Source organism: Octodon degus, unplaced genomic scaffold, assembly GCF_000260255.1.
Source record: "Octodon degus isolate 3935 unplaced genomic scaffold, OctDeg1.0 scaffold00051, whole genome shotgun sequence".
Classification (NCBI taxonomy): Eukaryota; Metazoa; Chordata; class Mammalia; order Rodentia; family Octodontidae; genus Octodon; species Octodon degus.
Window position 1 is genome coordinate 7,517,620 of NW_004524627.1, and position 20,913 is coordinate 7,538,532.

The following is a 20,913-nucleotide window of genomic DNA, read 5'->3' on the forward strand; positions in this document are numbered from 1 at the left end:
GCTGGGATTATAGGCACGCCACCATGCCCAGTTTCAGTAGCCCTCTGAGTGCACCCCAAGGGTGAGGCCAGGGTGACATGTGGTTCTGGGAATTGAATCCTGGTGCCTGCACCTTCTTAAGTGGGTGATTTTCTCCTCCTATTTTTATACCATCCCTCATATCTGTTTACCATTTTGTCAGTTATTTTTAATAGTATGTTTCCAATGCATGATGATTATATTCCTTGTGGGAGTTGGTACATGAACATAACCCATCTTTTTTTTTTTTTACCCTCTTTCCCTCATCTTCACTTCTCCCTTCCCATCCAATTCCCTCCATCTTTTATTTCTCTTACCTTTTGTAAAAGATCTATCTTTACTTTTTCCATTACCTATCTTTTATTTTCATATTTATTTATAGTTTAGGTTTCTTGTACAAAAATGTGTGTCTGATTAATGTTCACTGAACATTTTGGTCTCAAGTCATATCTATTTTCCTACAAATGTCCCAAGTTCCCCCTCTTTAGGGAAGAGTACAGTTTGTGTCTTGAGAGCTCATACCGGATCATCTCAGTTTCTCCCTCACTCAAAACCTCTATCCCTCTACCCTGGCCTATTCTAAGCAGAATGGAAAAAAGATGACTACTGTCAAGAAAATCAATGTTTGTCCCACCTGTGACTAATTGTATGACCCTAAATAAATTACCTACCCTCTGAAGACACAACTTTGTCATACTGCAGATGAAGAGTTTGGCTAGGATGACTCAACTTTCTCTCAAAACCTAACTATACAGAATTTCATTATTAAGTAAACTAACCCCACAGTGTGAATGTTTAATGACCTAATCTCCCAAGAGAAATTATAATACAAAGGTGACCTTTCCCTCTCAGGCTAAACTCATGTATTCATAATTTATTTATTCTTTGATATCTTCATTTAACAGGTTACCATGTGTCTTATAAGACTTGAGTCTAATGAATTATAAGGTTGCTGGCATCCTGAAGCTTATTGTGGAATGAGAATATGGTTAAGCAAACAGGCAAATTATGAGAAAATATGATGTTAATATTTGTAAACCCGTGAGTCTATTGATCCTCCAAAGGTCAGGGTGAAGAGTAAATCTCTGAAGGAACAATAAATTAGAATTAAAAATAAAGCAAGTTTTGTTACATCCTATATGATTTCTATTTATGTAACTTCATAATTTGATTTAATTAATAAATGCAAGACACACAATGGCTAATACTATCTTTTACAATTCACACCATGATCTTTTGATAATTTTCATAATACAGATAATGGATCACCAGTCAATTTTTGTATATTATTAATGCATAAGCCTGATGTAATGAGTCATTACAGGAATAGACACAGATTTTGATGCATTGTTGACACCTTTTCTAGCACAGGGTTAACGGTCCTTCAACAGCGACTGTGAGGTTTTCATTCTTACAGTCTTTAGGACATTCATGAAGTCAGTTCCTCCGGTCCCTCTATGTTCCTGTTCCGATTGCCCGCTGGCAGTTTCCTCTTCCCTAGACTGCTTCTTCGCAGGATCAAGAACATAGGTCTTCACTATTCCCAAATGGTAGCTCCGCAGGGAGACCAGAGCTTGCACACACTCATCATAGGCTTCCTTCAAGTCAGCATCTCCTCTGGAAAGGACAAACTCACGGGTTGATGGACAGGACTCCAAGAAATAGAGGAAGTCCCTGTGTGCAGGCGGCATGTATGTTCTCATATCCTTGATGAACTCAGCTGCAGGTCCTAGAGGGCAAGACAGAGACAAGTGACCAGGGTACCCCAGGCTTCCCAAGACAGGGCAGCAGAAGGCTCCTCCTTGAAGGTTGATCTGCTATTTTTCTTGCTACTAGCAATGGCAGTTATAGAAACTACTATTTTTTCTGAAAATGGAAAGAACAAAATGAATTTTTTCACAAAGGACTTTTCTGCATGTTCTTTTCTCATTTTCTACTGCATTTGCTTTGCCAACACGCTATCAGCGTAGACAGAGTGTGTTTAATCTGCACTTGCCAGATCATGATGCTAAGTCTGAGGGAGTTCCAGGTACCCTTTTGAAAATGTATCTTAATTAATAAAAAGCATATTTTCATCCAGGTCAATGCTTTTTGCTTTATTAAATAGAAGTTTAAGAAAACAGTGGGAGACAGAAAGGTTTGCTGTGCTCCTCCTTCAAAGCTTGAGAAGGAATATAATGATTATGCTCCACTGTGGCCCTGACAGCTGGCCACACCAGAAGATTCAGACATCTCCTGTCACTGAGGCCTCCAAGTCCCCACCTTCTGTCCACACTGGGTGTCTTTTACAGGTGACTTCCTAAACTTGACCATACATTTTCAGGATATGTGGCACTGGCTACCCCACAGGTAATCAGGCTTCAGTTCCATGCTTGTCTCACCATTTGGAGCATGACTTAGCAAGTTTGATTTCGGGCTCTGCTACTTTCTAGTAGGTTGGAAAGAGCTAGTCAGCTGCCCTGTTTCAGTTTCTCCTTCTCCATTTGTGAAATGAGATCATAGCCATGTGACCCCTGCCTTACTGATTCTCTTAACGTCTACAAGTAAGCTTAGGAGCAGATAGGAAAGTATTTCCTCAAAGAAAGTAATGATTGCATTACGGAGAGAGCTAATCATTGTTTTCCATGTCCACCTACCTCTCCCGGTGGTCTGCTCTATGCCCAGAAGAGCATCAAGGCACTGAAAGATGCTGCTTTGCCCAGCGCTGCCCCCTGCAAACTGCTTAGGATCCTCCCAGACGCCCTCGTACAGAAGGCCGTCGGGCAGCTTGGGGTTGCCTTTCCAGCTAGAACAAAAAGGAAAAAATAATTAGTCTTTCAATTAACTGGCAATTCTCAGAAATTTTCTATTAAAGATTAAAAAAATAAAAATGATGTATTTCATGACCCTTTATCCATACCCCCTACTAACTTTCATGCATGAGAACAATAACTCACATACATTCTCAGAAAGGTACCTTATCTTTGCAGTAACACAAGTCATTCACTCTTAAAATGACCCCCACAGGGCATTCTTGGCCAAGTGAAAGTAGAAAATGCAATCTGTTCTTTCTCCACATGTACTTTATGCTATAAATGGAGTTCTACATCCAATAGATATTGGACCACCAATAAAATTTGGTTGTGTTCTTTCTATTAATCAAGAGATAAACAAATTTAAGGAAACAGCTACATACCCAGACAAATACTTGCGGAGAACATTGTAAAACTGATCTGGGTCCACATGTCCTGGAAAAAAAATGTGCTCAGTTTAACAACTTTCAACAGAAAACCCAAAGTGTGAAGCACAAACAGGACTTCAGTGGCAGTCACAAGAAGCATATCAGAACCTCTGCACCGGGAAGTCCCCAGGGACCGGCCTCATTCTGCTGGCCGCTGCTTGGGAGTCCTGAGTGACTGCACTTGGCCTACAGCAGAGCAAGGAATGAAGAGCCACCTGCCCAATGCTATGCATCCTCAGGTCAGTTAAAGTGTTAACAATTGCCTACTTCAGGTGCTTACTGACAATGGCTAAACTGATGCTAGATCCAAGTTAGGGCTTCAATGTAGCTCAGGGTAAAGGGCTTGCCCAGCATGCGTGAGACCCTGGGTTTCATCCTGAGCACAGTAAATAAATCTAAGTTGATTACTTAATTAATTAAATCCAGTTTCTCTGTAGATCACAGCCTCAGGTCTCCTTCCCCACACAAGGGACATTTGACATGAAGACATGCCTTTCTACCAAACAACAATCCTCAATAACTCCATGCCCTGGGGTAAACACTCTTGTATTTGTGAAATCTGTTTTGTAGGGTGCATGTCCTTTTGTAAATAGCTGTTTAGCAACTTTTGGTAGCTTCTTTAGCTGTTAACTTCAAAAACCTTTGAGTTCAGTGGCTTTCTGCACTGTTAGGGAACTGGTAAAGAAGCAGAACTAGCAGATAGCCATGGTTGGCAGCAGCTGACTTTCTCAGAACTTAAAATTGCCTCACCTTCAGCAGGCTTCTCCGTGGTCAGAGTAGCAGACGAGGCTGCTCCTTTGAGGACAACAGCCTCAGCCTGGAGTGTGCCTTCCCAGTTTCAAGCTAGACAACCTGAGCTCATTTACGGTCTCTCTTTGAGTGTAGGTCCCTTAACCTATAAAACAGAGCTAATAAAACTGACCACATGGAAGGAGTGACTTGCTGAAGTAAAATATATCAGTGGTAATACCCTACGCAATAGGTGGGTTTTGCTTCCTTTTTTCAACAGGTCCCCCCTTTGACACTCAGGGCTGTGTAGCACAGCCTCCACTGCGGTACTCCCTGGGACACTTGCCGTGGATCTCCTTGAATACTTTCTGGGCATTCCTTAGGTAGTCAGCCATGCCAAGCAGTGTGTTTTTCAGGGTCTCCTTATCCTGTTGCTGCACTGCTTTTAGTACAGTGGGAACTGCCTGAAAAAGACAGGAAAAAAGTTAAGTTCATAATATGTCATAGCACTACACACTGCCACTGGGAATGGGAATTTTCTTGTCTTAATCCACAAATTAAATCTATGCTTCTACTATCTCTATTTTTAAAAGTCAAAATCACTGATTTTATCGTTATTTATTAGTAACAAACAAATTGCACTAAAATTGTTATGTCTTATAGGAATTTCAAATTTGATTCTAAATATATGGCCTCTAGATAGAATACCTTGGGCAATACCCAAAAATGTAATAAAATCTTTCTGTTAGATGGCCTATTACCCCCAGTTAAGCGATCTAAAGCTTTACTTGATTAGGACACAAGCAATGTTTGCTACTGTAGTGCAGTTGCTAATCTTCCTGCATGTGAATTGACATAAAATACTTAGGTGTGAATAAACATACTTTAACTGCAGAAAACGCTGCTGTCTCTACCAACAGAGAAACCAGGAAGAAACCTTTACTGCACTCTCCACCAGGAAATGAAAAGAGAATGTCCATGTTCCTAAAAAAAAAATCAGTTAAAACAAGCAAGAATTTAGCAAAGATACTGGCATATACATAAAGCAGTTTACACTTTTCATGAGCTTTTATCTGTCCTATTTTATTATCAAAATGATTTTGCAAGAGGGACATGGAATATCTTAACATCACCACTATAGGTATGGAAATATTAGGAGGCAGCAAAGTGCACTGGAATGCTCACCCGTGGTAAAGAGCTTGTCTAGCACACTCAGCACCCAAAGAAAACAAATTAAGGAAAAGAAAAGAAAAGCTTATATTAGGCCTATTGTGTAAAATCAGATAATTAATAATAGATCAGATTAAGCTGAGACTTGGGATTTTATTCCAGAACTGGGAGCTGCAATACTCCAAAATCATTCCCTTTGTGCTATTAACTTTTCCCAGGCAAATTTATTATGATGGACATACACTCAATATTAATAGATAATTTTTGAGGTTGACTTTTATGGGATAACCTTTTCATATATGTGTGTTTATATTTATATATATATAAATATATATATTATTTATATTTATATATATCTGTTACCATGACTTAGTTTCTCAGTGGTTTATCTGCTTTACAAGGGAACAATGGAAAAATTCAAATAACTAGTTAGAACCTATTTTTTTCCCTTTCTCTTGAAGCTGTGGCATTGACACAAACATGTCCTGGTCTCGCGAGGTACATGCTTTGTTCTGGTGCTATCTCATGGGCTCTGAAGCCAGATCACACACGAAGCTTATTTGCTGCATGGTTCTGGGCAAGACATCATCAGAAGATATTGTTCTTCAACCTACAACTTTTTATTTAAAGGAACTCTTTAAAATCCTGATCCTATCCAGAAAAAGTCCACATGATGTTTCTATAAATGTGTTTATTCATCCCTTTCCTATGCTGTTATTCTCATGAATAATGATTTACACTCACAGCGGTGATTCTGCAGCTCTGATAACACACAGAACTCCTTGCCCTTTCATGGCTGCTACATTTTCAGTTTTCTCTAAACACTTCCACCTTCTAGCTAATTTCTCCATAGTCTTCTGGCCACCACCTGCATACCTCTGTCAGAGATTCTTCCTTTTGAGTGTTTTATTGAGTAGAGCTCTGACTGTTCTTATCCCCGTTCCTAATCTTGGGAAATTATGCAACTTTCGTACACCTCCTTCTCCCTCATCGCTGGGAAGGACAGTACCTATTTTTACTTCAGATTCCTGAGCTCTTACCTATGCTTAGAATATAGGTTAAGGATTGGAGAAAAAAATAATAGGTTCATGGCTACTTATTAACACTGCTTAGTTGTTCTGGCCACAGAGGGCATGAGGTCACAGATACCTAAATTTATTTACAACTTGTGTTTTATTAACCCACATATATGCACATATATATGCACACATATTAAGTGCATGCGTATGAATATTTTAAATGCATCTGTAGTTAACAATATCAGAGACACATCAGTATTATTATACTTATAGGCATCATTAAGGTTCTATCGTTCATTTCCTAAATAACTACGAAATTACTTTTTGCCTGAATTTAATCAGCCATTTGAAAAATACATTTGAATTATATTGATAAAACTAAATTTATTTTGATAACAAATGATCTTCACAATGAAAAACAATCAGATACTTACTCATAGGTCATTGGTCTAATGAAGCGGCCATGATGCAATGAAAAGAAAGAAAAACAGTTGAAATTCATATCAGGCTGAGTTATTGTTATTGGATTTAATACTACTGCTCTGTCAGAGTTAAAATGTAGGCCAAAAAGGAAGAATGCTTTTGCTGTTGTATTACAACCATTTAAGTTACAAATGAAATTTTAAAATTAAGTATGCAAAAAATACACATAGATAATCAAAATTAGCTGTTCTTAGTAAGCAACTGCCTCGATCAAGTCCCTTCACTGCATAACATTCCTCTGTGCAGGGCATTCCTTACAGCACACACATTGAGAGCCACAGGACGTTTGATCCTCTTGTCTCTTTATCTTGACAAAGCCTATCACTAAGCAGATCCTGAGCAGGCTGAACTGAGGGCTCAGACACCATAACCTGTCCTGCCAAAGACAGGCTGATTTGAAGGCTAGACACTACACAAAATTAAATGTGTAGAATCTCAAAAGTTTGTTGACCAAAAGAAGCTAGACACAACAGAGTAGGCACTCTATGGCTTCAGTGGCATAAAATCTAGCAACAAACTCTACTAATTTTTTTGTACAAAACTAACTCATTTTTAATAAGACAAATTAGAATGTAGTTGCCTAGAGCAGAACAGAAAACTCAATAGGAATAAGCCCAAAAGAATTTGGGGAGGTAACAGAAATACTCCCTAGCTTGCTCAGGGTAGTATTTACCAGTAGTATAAATATGGGCCCAGTTCCCAGTGAGCAGAGGAGCTCTGTGTTGAAGGATATGCTGACTAAACCCCCTCTCTCATTTATGCACAGTATATTTGTAGTGTCAGTCACAATGGCCCAAGAAACAATACTGAACCACAGAGAAGCTGTGCTGCTAAAGTTAAGCCAATAAGGAGCTATATTTTGACTGAAGCACTATCCACTCTGGCTCCTCTTATAATCACAATATACATACCCTCTGGGGTCCTTTCTCTTCCAGTTGGCCAGAACACAGTCTGCGTACACAAGAATGGGGGGCAGACCCAGCTTCTCTGAGAGTTCACAGTAAGGCACAGCAATATTTCTTGGCAAGACCTAAGTAAAGTGTAGCTGTTAGTTTTCCACCGAAGGGCTTTGCCTCTTCTTCAGCTTCCTGGCTGCCAAAGCTTTAGGTTTTCTATATATAAAATGGCACTCTGGAACCAGATAAATCTATTTTTCTTCCACATTTCATAAACTAACCCCAGTAATTATTAAATATTCATGTTTTGGATTCAGATTTTGGGGAACATAATTTGGCCATATGGAACAAGAGCAAACTAACCCTGCATGCTTAACTTTCTAAAGCCTGGTGTTTTTCCTTTCCTCCTGGATTTTTGAGATAATTTTATCCCATTATTCATCCAACCACTCCTTGAACATTTGTTAAGCATTTTTTTCTGTGCAGGACACAATGTTATCGGTTGGTTAAATAAGAAAAGATAAAATCAATTGTCACACACATACCTGAAGTCTCTGTAATTGTTTCAGACATGATACATGCTGAAAGTGTAAAGTTTCTGTACTTGGTGTTAAGTTCAGAAGGAAATTCTTTTGCATGACCTTTCCTTTTTAAAATAAGCTTCATTAGTGCTGATATGAGAGCTTCACTACCAACACTTATTCTTAGCTGAAGTAGGAAGTTCCTTTTATCTGTCATCTTAGTAAAGATGCTAAGTACATTCTGACCTCCATGAGTTTTGTTAGCATTTGCCACCTTTGCTTTCTGTTTCAAGTACTCTTGTTCCTCAGCACCACACCCGCTGCTGCTTTGTCCTCTGGCTTCCTGCTCAGAGCACCCAGCACTCCCTGCCCTTTGCTCTGGGTGGGTGCATGCAGCATGCCTGCAAGCTGAGCTAGCATGTATGTCAAGGTCAAGCTAGACTTTAAGACTGGAATTAGTCCTCTGTTTTTGGCATCACACAGAATGTGAATGTGGAAGATTGAAGGCTATAGTAAAGTATAAGGTATTTCCTGAGCAACTTCTCTATGTGTCAAGCAGGATGCGAACAGAAAAAATGCCTAGATAAGGCATCAGCTACCCTTGTCGGAAAGGACAAACTTTCCTAAATAGCAGGAAATCCTTTTGGAATCGATTTAAAGTTTAAGTAGTATAATCTGCAATAGTTCATATGATTACAATGGACCAAAAAATATGGCATGCTCAATAAATTTTCATATTTAATAACATATATGTACTAAAAATTGTTTATCTGAACTTCACATTTAATTGGGTCTTTCTAGTGGCCTAGGCTGATGTTCCTACACAGGATGCAAATGCAGGCGCAGGAGCTGCACTGCTGGGTGGACCATGAACACACGCTGGCAGTTTGGACACACCGGAAGGCTGCCACTCATCTGCCTAGCAGCAATCAAGAGGAAGGATTACTGCAAAATCCTTTTTGTTGGTGCTGCAGTAAAATTATCATCGAGGCTAACAATTTTTAATAGCTATAGGCTCATGACTGAGACTCTCTTATAAAATAAGACTATGACTAACCCAAAAATGCATAATATATAAACACATATAAATTTATTCTGTATTTTAAACTATATATTTTACAACTAACATTATTTAATGTTAATTAAATTAACATTAATGACACAGTGAAGCCAAAATGTTTTTTTGGTTAAGTCCTTTAGCCTTAACTAAGAAAAGTTATTCAAAGACATTTATTGTAGTGTCCTTTATCATAAGGAAATATTAAAAACAAGTAAAATTTTTAGCAAAGAGTTACTAAATAAATTTTAGGACCTCACTGAAAAATTATAGTTTGAATGACTAGGTTTATTTGTAGTATCTAGAAATTGTTCATAATGTAAATTCAGTTGCAAAGAGGATATAAGTGTATTGTACAAAATGGAACAATTGTTCTATGTAAATAAAATTCAAATACAGTAATTAATGACAACAGTTGACATGGTAAGTCAGTGACTGGTGTTTTCCTTTCCTCTTTTCTCTCTTCTGCAAACTTTTAAAATACAGTGACAATCCTACCCAACAATTTTTCTGTTTTTCTTTCTTTTCTTTTTCTGTTGTTAGAGAGCAAATCCTACGGTCTACCAAATGCTTGGCAAGTGTTCTGCCACTGACCTATACCTTCACCAATAGATAATATTACATGAAATGTTAATTACATCTCTTTTCATGAAAATTGAAATCTATCATGAAACATTGGAAACATCAGCAAAGCTCCAAACCTTCCGGACGTCGTCATCCGCCTGGTTCCACACATAGGCCATGGTGATGCAGCCCAGAGCTAAGTGTCCGAGGCACTGTTCCTCATATTCCTTGAGGTCATCAGTGCTGAGCATTGGGAGCTGAGGACAGATGAAAAGATTTCATTACAATCAGTCTTGTGAGGGCTTACAATTCTGACTTGATAACCCTGTGAAGAAGCTATGCTAAGGGCAGACAGACGGAATACATGTTTCAAACCTTCTCAACTTCTTCTCGAAGTTGGCCAGTCTTAATGAGTTCTGGCAGGTTTTTAGCAACCAAAATCCAAGCATTATATTTCTCAGGCAGCTCCTCCTGGAAAAAGCAAAACAAAATAGGACTTTATTTTGCTAGTAGAAGTCACTATAAACTGACATTGACCTCTTACTAGCAGCCCACCTGGCCTCTCCCTCCTTTTGTGTCACACATTTCTGACAAGTGCTGACTGTCCAGATGCGCCGTGCCGTCTGAGGGACAGGCATGCCTAAAGTCCTCTGAGTCCTCCACTTCCTTTCTTCCAGCATTTGCCTGATTTCAAAATTCAACTCTGAAGTTTGTCTGAAACCTTCCTACTTTCTCTACTTCACAACAGCCTCTTCCAGTATAAATGCTATGATTTTATATTTTTGTGTTATTATCTGCTACTCCTATTTTTCTCCTCAGACTTGAAATTCTTTGAAAGAGAAATGAGATGAATTATATATCACTAGGCTATTAGGCACTTTGCTTAAGAATATCTTACCTATTTCTCATTCACTTCTTCTAATAGTCCAAGAAGTTGTCTGAGTCACAAAGGAAAAAAAAGCAGGCTCATACAATTTATGTAATTTTTTGTTTATCTTGTTTATTGTAACTCAAACACAAGTTCATAGGTTTTTTATATTTCAGTGTGTGATGGCAAGGTTTGTATTGTAATTTTAACTTTATATACTCTGCAAGACCTGGCATATTGCTGACACATAGGAGATTCTTTAAACAGAGGAACCCCCTTACCCACGGAGACTGATTTCTAAGACTCCCAGCTACACTTGAATAAAATCCACCAAGCCACACACATTATGGCCTTCTGGGATTGCACCCCACGATGAATTGAATTTCTTTTCTGTCCTATCCCTGCAATTACCATGCATTGTGACTGTAACTTTTACAGTTTAAAGTCTCACAGAAAACCTAGGATAAATTTCTTTTTCCTTCAAAATTTTTGTTCTTAACGTGCATGATTTTTCTATCTTTATTAAATCAAAATCTTTTGTCTTAAGGAAGCAGTTCCTGGCTTTTCTTTACAATATCTACATCGTCAGATATCCTACTCTTATGTCCCCTGCCCTGGCACAAGATTTCTGCCTGAGGTGTGTGTGATTCCACTACACCAGCATTTTCTTACAGGCTTCTATCTCCCCTATGCTAGGATCCAGTTCCATTTACTTTAAAATGCAACAATTTCCTTATATTCTGTTTTCTCTTTGTGGAGGTAGATGTGAGCATTGGGCACCTTTATATGGCTAGCTCTCCTCTGACAAATTGATTTGCATGACTTTCTTTGAAACTCAATTTAGGGAACAGGAGTTTTTAAGACAAGCATTTTCTCTCCAAATGTCTTATACTTTATACTTTATACATACAAATCAGAAGACAGAAAGGTTTATACTCTTATTTGAACCATGCATTCAATAAACTGCAAGCATTATTACTACAACCTGGGGTTACTTCAAGTGTCATCACATAAACCCAATGAAATTACAAATCAAATTAGTTCCAAATGCTTGTATAGTTTAAGATATATAAGTACAGACAGAGGTTTCCTTGTGACTTGTGACCTATTTATAACATTGGGTTTTTCTAATTGTGCTCTAAAAATGCACTTGTGATAAAACAACTCTTGATTTGTATAGCATTTTTTTAAAGTCAAATGACTTCACATAGTCATTCTTCTCTCCATCTTTGTGGTAGGTAAGAATTATATATTTGACTAAATTCCTAAGAATACTAACTAGAAAAGAGTAAATGAGACCAGGTTCTTCAAATGCTGTTTCCAATTTAGGCTCTAATTTATCCATTTATCCATTACTGCACTACAGTTGTTCAGTAGAAGTGAAATTGCTCAGGTAATTAATGAGAATACAACTTATTTTCCACAACTCACTGCTGTCGTCACTTACCAGTGGGTTTGGCAGTGCAAAGCCTACATCTTCATCTATGTGGTACTTCTTGAGGGTTTCCCAAGTGACTTCCATAGGCAAAGTTCTGCTATGAGCCATGCTTGCAGGTTGCTCTCCTGGCCCTCTTCAGCATCTGCAGAGTTTCAGAAAGCATCTATGCTTTATAGTGACTGTCAGAGGCAGTGACTGAACCTCAACACGTAAGCAGGGAAAAATAACTTCCACTTTTGGATAGTTTCATTTTCTGTATTTGGAACTTGATAAACAATAAAACCACAAAAACATTTCTGTTCATCATACAAAGAAACTGAAAGTTGATATTACATTCACCTCATTATCTCTTAGGAATATCATTGGCTTACTGCCCTATGGGGAGCCCAAAAGGGTTTTCCCAAAGTAAGAGCTGTGCAGAAGTGTTTAAGCTGGGCATGGTAGTACGCATTAGTAGTCCTAGCGCTCCAGGAACCCGAGGCAGAAGGATTACCAGTTTGAGCCCCAGCCTGGGCAGCTTCATGACTTATCAAGACCTTGTTTATAAATAAATACATAGATGGTAGATATAGTTTGGTGTGAAGACTCTGGAGTTGTTTAATCTCCAGTACTACAACAAAAATCTTTTATATTTTATATTTTAAACTAAAAATAATTTATCATGGCTACAATGCTAAATTACTGTGGGAGTGGCACCTGACCAAGAGCCCCAACTGCTTGCATGTGGAGTATGGAAAAAGAGACAGAAACAAATTTAATCCATGTATGAGGGAGGCTGAGAGGTCAACTGGGCAAAGACAAAGATCTTTCCAGCTAGTTCAGCATTTATTGAGCACATATACACATTTAGAGCACATTTGACCTCTTACTGAGCATGTACACACATTTAGAGGGGGTAGTGAGTGAATCCCAGGAGAGCAGAGGCTATTACTGTGGGCTAGTCAACAAAACAAAGCATTCTTACAAGGATAACACAGAGTTAATAAAGAAACTGTCACTTCCCCAAGCTAAGCCTTTACTGTTGTTACTGCATTGCTTTAAAGATCTTTGTCATCCTCAGACAGACTTATCTTGCTGGGAGCCCCAGAGCATCAGGAGCCCTAGATGCTCAGCTGTGGCCAGGAGAAAGCAGAAGTTTCCGGGTTCCAATTCAGCCTACAGGGCAGGAGAAAAACTGTCTCGGACAGCTCCTAAGCTCAATTTAGAATTTGTGTTTCCCAATAATTTACCATTACGTTCTTTGTCTTTCGATTTTCATTTAAGTTTCCGGAGGCATGTGAGAATAACAGTGTCTTGTGTCAGCAGCATTCAATATGACTGGTGAGACAGTGAACTATCAGTCAGTGGTCCCAAACTACAAATATATAGAAGTTCATGAAGAATTGGAAAGTTACACTTCACCCACTGCCCCATTTTTCGAACCTAGACTTTTCAGTGTGTTCAACATAGGGACGTTCTCTCTTCATTCCTAAAACTTCACTTTGAGAAGGGCTGGCCTGCATATCTACTGCGTTTGACTTCTACATGGTGCAGATGAAATAGCCCTGCGTATTTGGGCTTTGTAATCTGCTCAAAGCTGAAGCCAAGAATAACACCTTGAAAAAAATTTAAATACAAAATGAAGAATGCATTTGGCAAAGTTTTCCGAGGGGCACACAAGTCTGTCTTCCTGCAGAGGCACCATTTGAGGTAACAGCACTAAAGCAAAAGCAGAGACCTTATCATTCCTGTTGACGATCAAGAGCAGAGGAGAGACAAAGTTAATGTCCAGCATATAGAAAAACAAAGCATGGTTTTTTCCCAGTTTCTATGGAACAAATTAAGGAGCCACAACTAAGAACAACAGCTCTTATGCTAGTCCCTTTTGCATGATGACTTTTCTGGGAACAGATGGCTTTACAAGAATACTGAGTCTCTGTAAAAAAAAAAAAAAAAAAGTTGAGGAAATTGAAACCAAAGTGACAAAGCGAGTATACTGCTAAACTTTGTTCAAATAATTGAATCACTGGGTGGATGCATTTGAAACCACACCCATGGAGGAAAATCCAAAGACATCATAAAGGCCTATTATACTGCCACAGAAGAAAGACATCTAAGAATATTATTGAGAACTAGAAAATCTGTGATTCTACCAATGATTTTTCATTCTCTGTCCCTAAAATTTTCTATATATATATATATATATATATATATATATATATATATTTGCTACACGGACTACAGTTATATGAGTCTAACTTAAAAATCTCTCAAGCTTGACTTTTAAAGCATTGTGTCTCATAAAACCTTTTATTTTTGCTCCTCTTTTTTGCCTACCTTCTTAAGTGTGTAGGACCCATAAATCTTGACTGATAGGCACCACCATACCCAGCTATTTCTAAATTGTATTCTTCATTGGTCTTATCATCCTTCATCTTAATTTCTTTTTAGATGTATTCACATCTCCTTGAATACCACTCTCACCTGGCTACAGAAGAATCTCACAATTTTATGACCTCAAATGGATGCTTTCTCTCCCTCTTCAGCCTTTTACTAATGCCCAGCATAGTATGCTAGAGAAGATTTGAGAGCCAGCACTCCCTCCATCTTTTGCTCTGCAGCTCCCTAGATCAGAGTCCTAGAACAGAATCTTTGTATGAGTCTTCCCTGTTCACATCACCTGTCTTAACAGCTGGGATTCTCTTTTTTCTATGCTGATACCTCATATGTTGATGTGTCCCCCTAGCTATAGACTATATTTCCAATTGTTCAGTGAGCAATCCTCTATTTGGAAACTCTGAAATTACTTTTACTTGGACACTATTTCCATCAGTAACATGACCATTAACACCATTACCAGACGCTGTATCCAGGGACATGATAAACACATATTTATTTCTTCTTCAGTATTATCCTCTATGATTCACCCAGCTGCCTTCTTACCATTATGCTATGCTAAGTTATAACATGCCACTTTATTTCTAAAGGAAAATAATTCTCAGTTAAAAATGATCCAAAAAGAGTTGAAGCAAACACTGAAATACCAATATCTATAAATATTTACCATTGATATTTACATGATTAGACATTAATAATAGCCAACTTTTACTGAGCCCTTACTAGCTTAAGACATTTTCTAAAATTTTAGTTTCTGGTGCAGATTTGACTTTTATAATTATTTTATTAGGAAAATTTCATGGTGTTTTTGAAAGGGAACTCAGTTAAAAGGCAAAATTAAGCACTTCTTTGAGGAGGCAAGTATCAACCTAGCCCTCTAAATATTTAAACCATTTTAATAGATGTCTAATTATCTCTCAAAGTACCTACAGATGATAATAAAACCATGGAAAACCAGAGTCTGTAGATACATTTACTCAGGACTTAATATATAGAAAATCAGACTTATTAATTCATTTATTTAACATATTCAAAAATAAAAAGGGCAGGATTTGGAAATTTTGAAGAAACTGAAACTAATATAAATAACCAAGTGTACAGTTAGGATTGAGCATAATGAAAGTGAATTCTTAAACTTTCAGATATATTAGAAGAGAACAGTTTAAACTCAGTGAGGAAAAAAAAGGAAAATACAGAAACAGAATAAGAGACAGAGAGTATATGAGGAACTCTCATGTAGACATTATCTTGGTCTTAAAAGATAAAAAGTGAGAAAAGAGCAGCAGTACTATTAAAAATGATAGGATTGGAGAGGTTTTTTTAAAGCCATAACCAAAAATACAGAGTCCCAAATAAACAAAACATTTATGTCCTCCAAACAGGTTTTAGTAAGGTCAAAACTAGAGATGATAATATCAATGCTTAAAATCAGTAATAGAAAATTTCCAGACATAAAATGAAAAAGGGACCCTACCCATTACCTCCCTACCACCAAGGGAATCCAGGTCCTAGAGGCAGGGGGCTTCTACCCCTGCCACGGCCACAACTGAAATGAACTGCTTGGGAAAGCCCAGAGACTAGAAAGCTCGTCAGCAGCACAGGAGGGTTCCAATTAAGGTGCACAGGATGGGCAAGCAGGACTAGTGCTGTGAAAATTTCAAGGTAACAATAACAATATAAACCAATAGGTGATTAAAGGTTCCATGGGACTGGTAACAATGCCAGAGAGAATCTAGCATTTAGTAACCAACACTTTTCACTCAATTTTTTTCTTTTGTCTGCCTTATCTTTTTTTTTCCTTATTAACCATCCCTTTTCTTTCTTTCTGACTTTTCTTTCTTTTGTTTTTTCCTTCTCTTTTCTAAATGCATGGGGAGAACTCCAACCACCGAAAACTAATCCCATCCCCAAACCCAGAGAACATTTCAAGTAGTCACTCCAAAAATTCCTTTCTTCTTGCTTTTCGACCCCTCTTACATTGCATGATCATCTTTCATCTTCCAACCTTACGTCTATTTCCTTTCCAATTATCTTCACTTACACACTGCTATGCTTTGTGTCTAGGTGTCCCACCAAAGCCTCCTGTAGTCATGGGTGGACTTCTTGAGTTTATAATTAACTCATGATCCACTGGAATTATGGGTGTGAGTGCTGCTGGGATTATGGCTGTGAGTGCTCCTCCCTTACTGGGGCAGATAGCCTGAATGCTAATTAAGGGAGACAGATGTCCTCTCTGTAACCACTGTTGCTGCTACTTCTCATTTTGCTCTCTACTCTTTGTCACTGTCCTGAAAGGTTGCTCTGTACCATGTGCCATGCAGCCTTGGAACTAGCTGATTATGGACTAAAACCTCTAGTAACTGTGAGCTAAATAAACCTTTCCTTTCTTCATTTTGGGTGTCAGGTATTTGTCCCAGCAAAAAGAAAAGAGTAACTGAGATGCACACTACCCTCCACAAATTTCTGAACCAGAGGGTAAAACCACGCTACAAAGGGGAAACACTTTGCACACAAACTCTTAATTTAGGATCAGTTCTGTTATATAACTATAGATTCTGTTTCTATGATCTAAAGTAATACATCAATAATTAACAATATGTCAGTGTCTAAATTGTGCTCGATGCTATTATTATTGCTAAATTTACTACTTTAGCTAAGATGTCATATCTATTGTAATCAGGTGTTCATCTTTCTTTAACAATACTGGGAAGCTCTGGCATAATAAACCCAGTATTGCAACAAAGGATCAGGGACTGAGTCAAACATATGCCAAATTCCTAATCTTAATTAATTTGGAAGGTAAGATCTTGTAATAGACATCAACCAAGAATCTCCTACATGTCGTACAGATTTTACCTAGAGAGGCCTTAATACTGGTGCTATAGCTACCTACTACAAAATAACACAAGGATCATCACACAAAACAGTTAAAAAATGTTTTGAAATAAAAAATGATAAGAAAAGAAAGAAAATTCAGCATCAGACCTCAAGTCAACCAAAAACAAGTCCAGGAGACAAGGACGTAGATGAAACTGGACACATAGCTGAAATATCTGAAATGATAGCAGCTGAAGAAGCAACTCCATGAGGTTATGGAGACTATCAAGAAAGCCAGATTCAGCACAAAAAGAAATGCTAGATTTTACAAAGGAATCACCCAAAAAATCTAAAGTAGAAATAGATTTTATAAAGATGAACATAAGAAGATAGAAACAGTGAATAATCAATCTAGGAAAGAAATAGATTACATGAAACAGATTCAAACAAATATTAAAAAAATTCCATTTAACTCTGGCAAAGCACTTGATTGAAACTGAAGATAAACTTTTATACTTGGAAAACAGGGTTTTTACTAGCAATCATAAAGGAAAGATCTCCTGAAAATAACAAAAGATCAAGAAATGACAATTCAAGGGCTGCAAGACAAATCTAAGAAAACTAATACAAGAATAATGAAAACTAATACAAGGTGTCATGAAAAAACAGAATTCAAAATGATGACATAAAAAAACCTATTTTGAGAAGTAAAAACAAAAAGTAATGGCAGAAAATTTACCAAGCATGGTAATTTTCTGAAAATTATCTGACACACAGGTAAATAAGGCACATAGAAGTTTAATGAAATTAGCCATAACCAAAATAAATCTATGCACAGACATAATAATCAAGATCTTAGAAATTCAGCACAAGAACAGAATATTAAAGAGAAAAGAAACAGATGGCCTATAAAAGAAAAACCCATGAGAATAATAATAGACTGCTCAACACAAATCCTCCAGGCAAGAAGAGCTTGAAGTAAAGTGGTTCAAGTACTGAAAGAAAAAAACTTCAAACTCAGATTGATATACACTGAAAAACTATCTTTCAAAATTAATGGAGAAAGAAAGTATTTCCAAAAAAAACAACTTAAATTCATGACCACCAAACTGACAAACATAAGGTACTGAAAGATATTCTAGAGACAAAAATGACCACAGTAACAAGAACCACAATTAAAAGAAATCACCAGGCAGGACAATTACATAGAGAGGAAAAGTAGGGAACCAATAGCAGGAAAGTAACATGGCAAAGACAAGTCAATACATATCAGTTATTGCCATCAATGCAAATGGACTCAGTTCACCAATAAAAGAAGCAGACTGGAAGAGTCGTTCACAAAACAAGCTCTAATGCTGTGTTGCATACAAGAAACACATTTAACTGAAAAAGAAATCCAGAGATTAAAATTAAAAAATGTAAAACAATACTCCATGCAACAGGAATCCAGACAGAAGCAGGAGTAGCCATTCTGTTTGCAACAATGCACACTTCAAACTAATAATGATCAAAATAGACAAAGAAAGTCTCAACTTACTTGTTACAGAAAAACTTTAAGATGAGATAAAAATTATATATATATATATATATATATATATATATAGAGAGAGAGAGAGAGAGAGAGAGAGAGAGAGAATTAGATAATTCTAGGGCATATTGTCATATAAGACAAGTTTCAATAGACATAAAAATAAAATAAACAATAATAGTTATAATGGGGAATCTTAATATGCCATTGTTACAAGGAAATACATCAAGTAAACAAAAAGTAAATGAGGAAATATCAGAACTGAACCAATCCTGTGAATAAAAAAACATAGTAGATGATCACAGACTGTTCAAACCAACATCAAAATACGTATTCTTCACAGGTGCACATAGGACATTCTCCAAAATGGACTATATACTGGTCCATAAAATATGCTTAAGTAAGTGAAAGGAATTGAAAATATCCCATGCATATTATCTAGCTATAGTACAACAAATTTAAAATTAATAATAAAAGAATCCACAAAAAAATGCATACACATGAAAATGAAATAACAATCTCCTGAGCAACCAATGGGTCACAGACAAAATTAAAGAAGTTGAACTATATCTACAATCAAATGAAAATGCAAATACAATTTAATAGAGACTGTAGGACACAGCGAAAGCAGTCCTAAGAGGGAACTTTATAGTGGTGAAGTCTCACATCAGGAAAAACAAATGGGCGTAAGTCAACAACTGAATTCAATACTTCAAGTTTGTAGAAAAAGAATAGCAACTCAAGCCCAAAGCCCACAGAAGGGAGGAAATCATAAAGATCAGAGCACAGATTAATGCAATTTGACTAAGAACATAATACAAAGAATTACTGAATTAAAGAGTCAATTCTTGGAAAGAATGAGTAAAATTGATAAAACCTTAGCCAACCTTATCAAGAAAAGGAAAGTAAAACCTCAAATTCATGCAATGAGGCATAAAAAGAGTAAATCGCTACAGATTATGTGAAAATTCTGAAGATCATAAATACCTGCTTTGAAAACCTTTACTGTCATAGAGTGGAAAACAAAAATAAAGTGGACAGAAGACTCTTAGATTTATATAAATAACCAAAGCTGAATGGAGGAGGTATGGAAATTTTGAATAACCCAATATCAATGAAATTGAAAAAATAATTAAATACTTACCAAAAAATAAAATCCCATGTCTTCATGGATTCACTGCTTAAGTCTACAAGAAATTTAGAGCGGATTTAATGCCGACACTCCTCAAAAACTTTAATGAAATTGAAAGAGAAAAAATTCTTCCTCATTCCTTGAAGCAAGTATTACTCTGATACCAAAATCCAGAGAAAGACCCAACCAAACTACAGGCCAATCTCCCTAATAAACATAGTTGCAAATATCCTCAATAAAATGCTAACAAACAAAGGTCATCAAGAAGATCATATTTCCTAACTAAGTGGAATTCATTCCAGGAATCCAGGGATACTTCAACATATTATGCAAATCACTGAGCAAAATACAGCATACCAACAAAGCTAAAGACAAAAATCATATTATCTTATCAATAGATACAAAAAAAATTTGATTAAGTCCAAACCTCCTTCTTGGGAAAACGCTGCAGAAAATAATAATAGATGAGCCAATCAGAAAAAGCCATCTATGACAAACCTACAGCCAAGATCATAATAAATGGACAAAGGAAAGATTTCTTTCTAAAATTAGTGATAGGATAAGGATGACCACTATCACCATTCTTATTCAATATTGTTCTGAAAACATTATCCAGAGTAATTAGACAAGAAGAGAAAAGGAATAAGGATAGAAAAGGAAGAAGTTAAACTAACCTTACTCACAGATCATAGGGTACTCTATAAAGAAGACAACCAAAACTTCACCAATGTACTTCTTGATTCAATAACCAATCAACGTCAACACTCAAACATCAATGGCATTCCTCTACACAAGCAACAAACACACTGATGAAGAAATTAGAAAAATCACATCTTTTACAATGACATTCAAAAATATGAAATACTTAAGAGTCATTCTGACAAAGGAAGTAAAAGATCTATATATTGAAAATTAAAGTATATGCAAAAGGAGATTGAGAGACCCAGTCCTAGCCCAGGTCCGGTGAGTGTGCTGAGAGCTTCCTGTTACCCTGGGCCGGCGGGACCAGTCCCAGCCCAGGCGCAGCATGGGCCGGACTCTCTCCCACCCCCTCGGGCCGCCCCCCACCACTCTGCC

At 37.1% G+C, this 20,913-nt stretch overlaps 1 protein-coding gene across 1 annotated transcript; it reads right to left on the reverse strand.

Moving 5' to 3' along the window:
* Positions 1–1,119: 1,119 nt before the first annotated feature.
* On the reverse strand, positions 1,120–12,125 carry Ido1 (indoleamine 2,3-dioxygenase 1). The gene is made up of 10 exons (XM_004633121.3): positions 11,993–12,125; positions 10,053–10,148; positions 9,815–9,934; positions 7,551–7,669; positions 6,591–6,605; positions 4,852–4,951; positions 4,314–4,431; positions 3,194–3,245; positions 2,655–2,803; positions 1,120–1,747 (listed from the first exon to the last, which is right to left on the reverse strand). Exons 1-10 carry the CDS (start codon positions 12,089–12,091, stop codon positions 1,392–1,394), a joined length of 1,224 nt encoding a protein of 407 aa, XP_004633178.3. The 5' UTR covers positions 12,092–12,125; the 3' UTR covers positions 1,120–1,391.
* Between the last annotated feature and the right edge of the window lie 8,788 nt (positions 12,126–20,913).

Excerpts from the sequence above, each read along its gene's own strand:
- Ido1 (XM_004633121.3), bottom strand. The coding sequence starts at position 12,091 with ATGGCTCATAGCAGAACTTTGCCTATGGAAGTCACTTGGGAAACCCTC. Across the intron at positions 7,670-9,814 it reads CGGATGACGACGTCCGGAAG|GTCTTGCCAAGAAATATTGC; the intron begins GTTTGGAGCTTT and ends CACTTTACTTAG. Across the intron at positions 1,748-2,654 it reads AGAGCAGACCACCGGGAGAG|GACCTGCAGCTGAGTTCATC; the intron begins GTAGGTGGACAT and ends CTTGCCCTCTAG.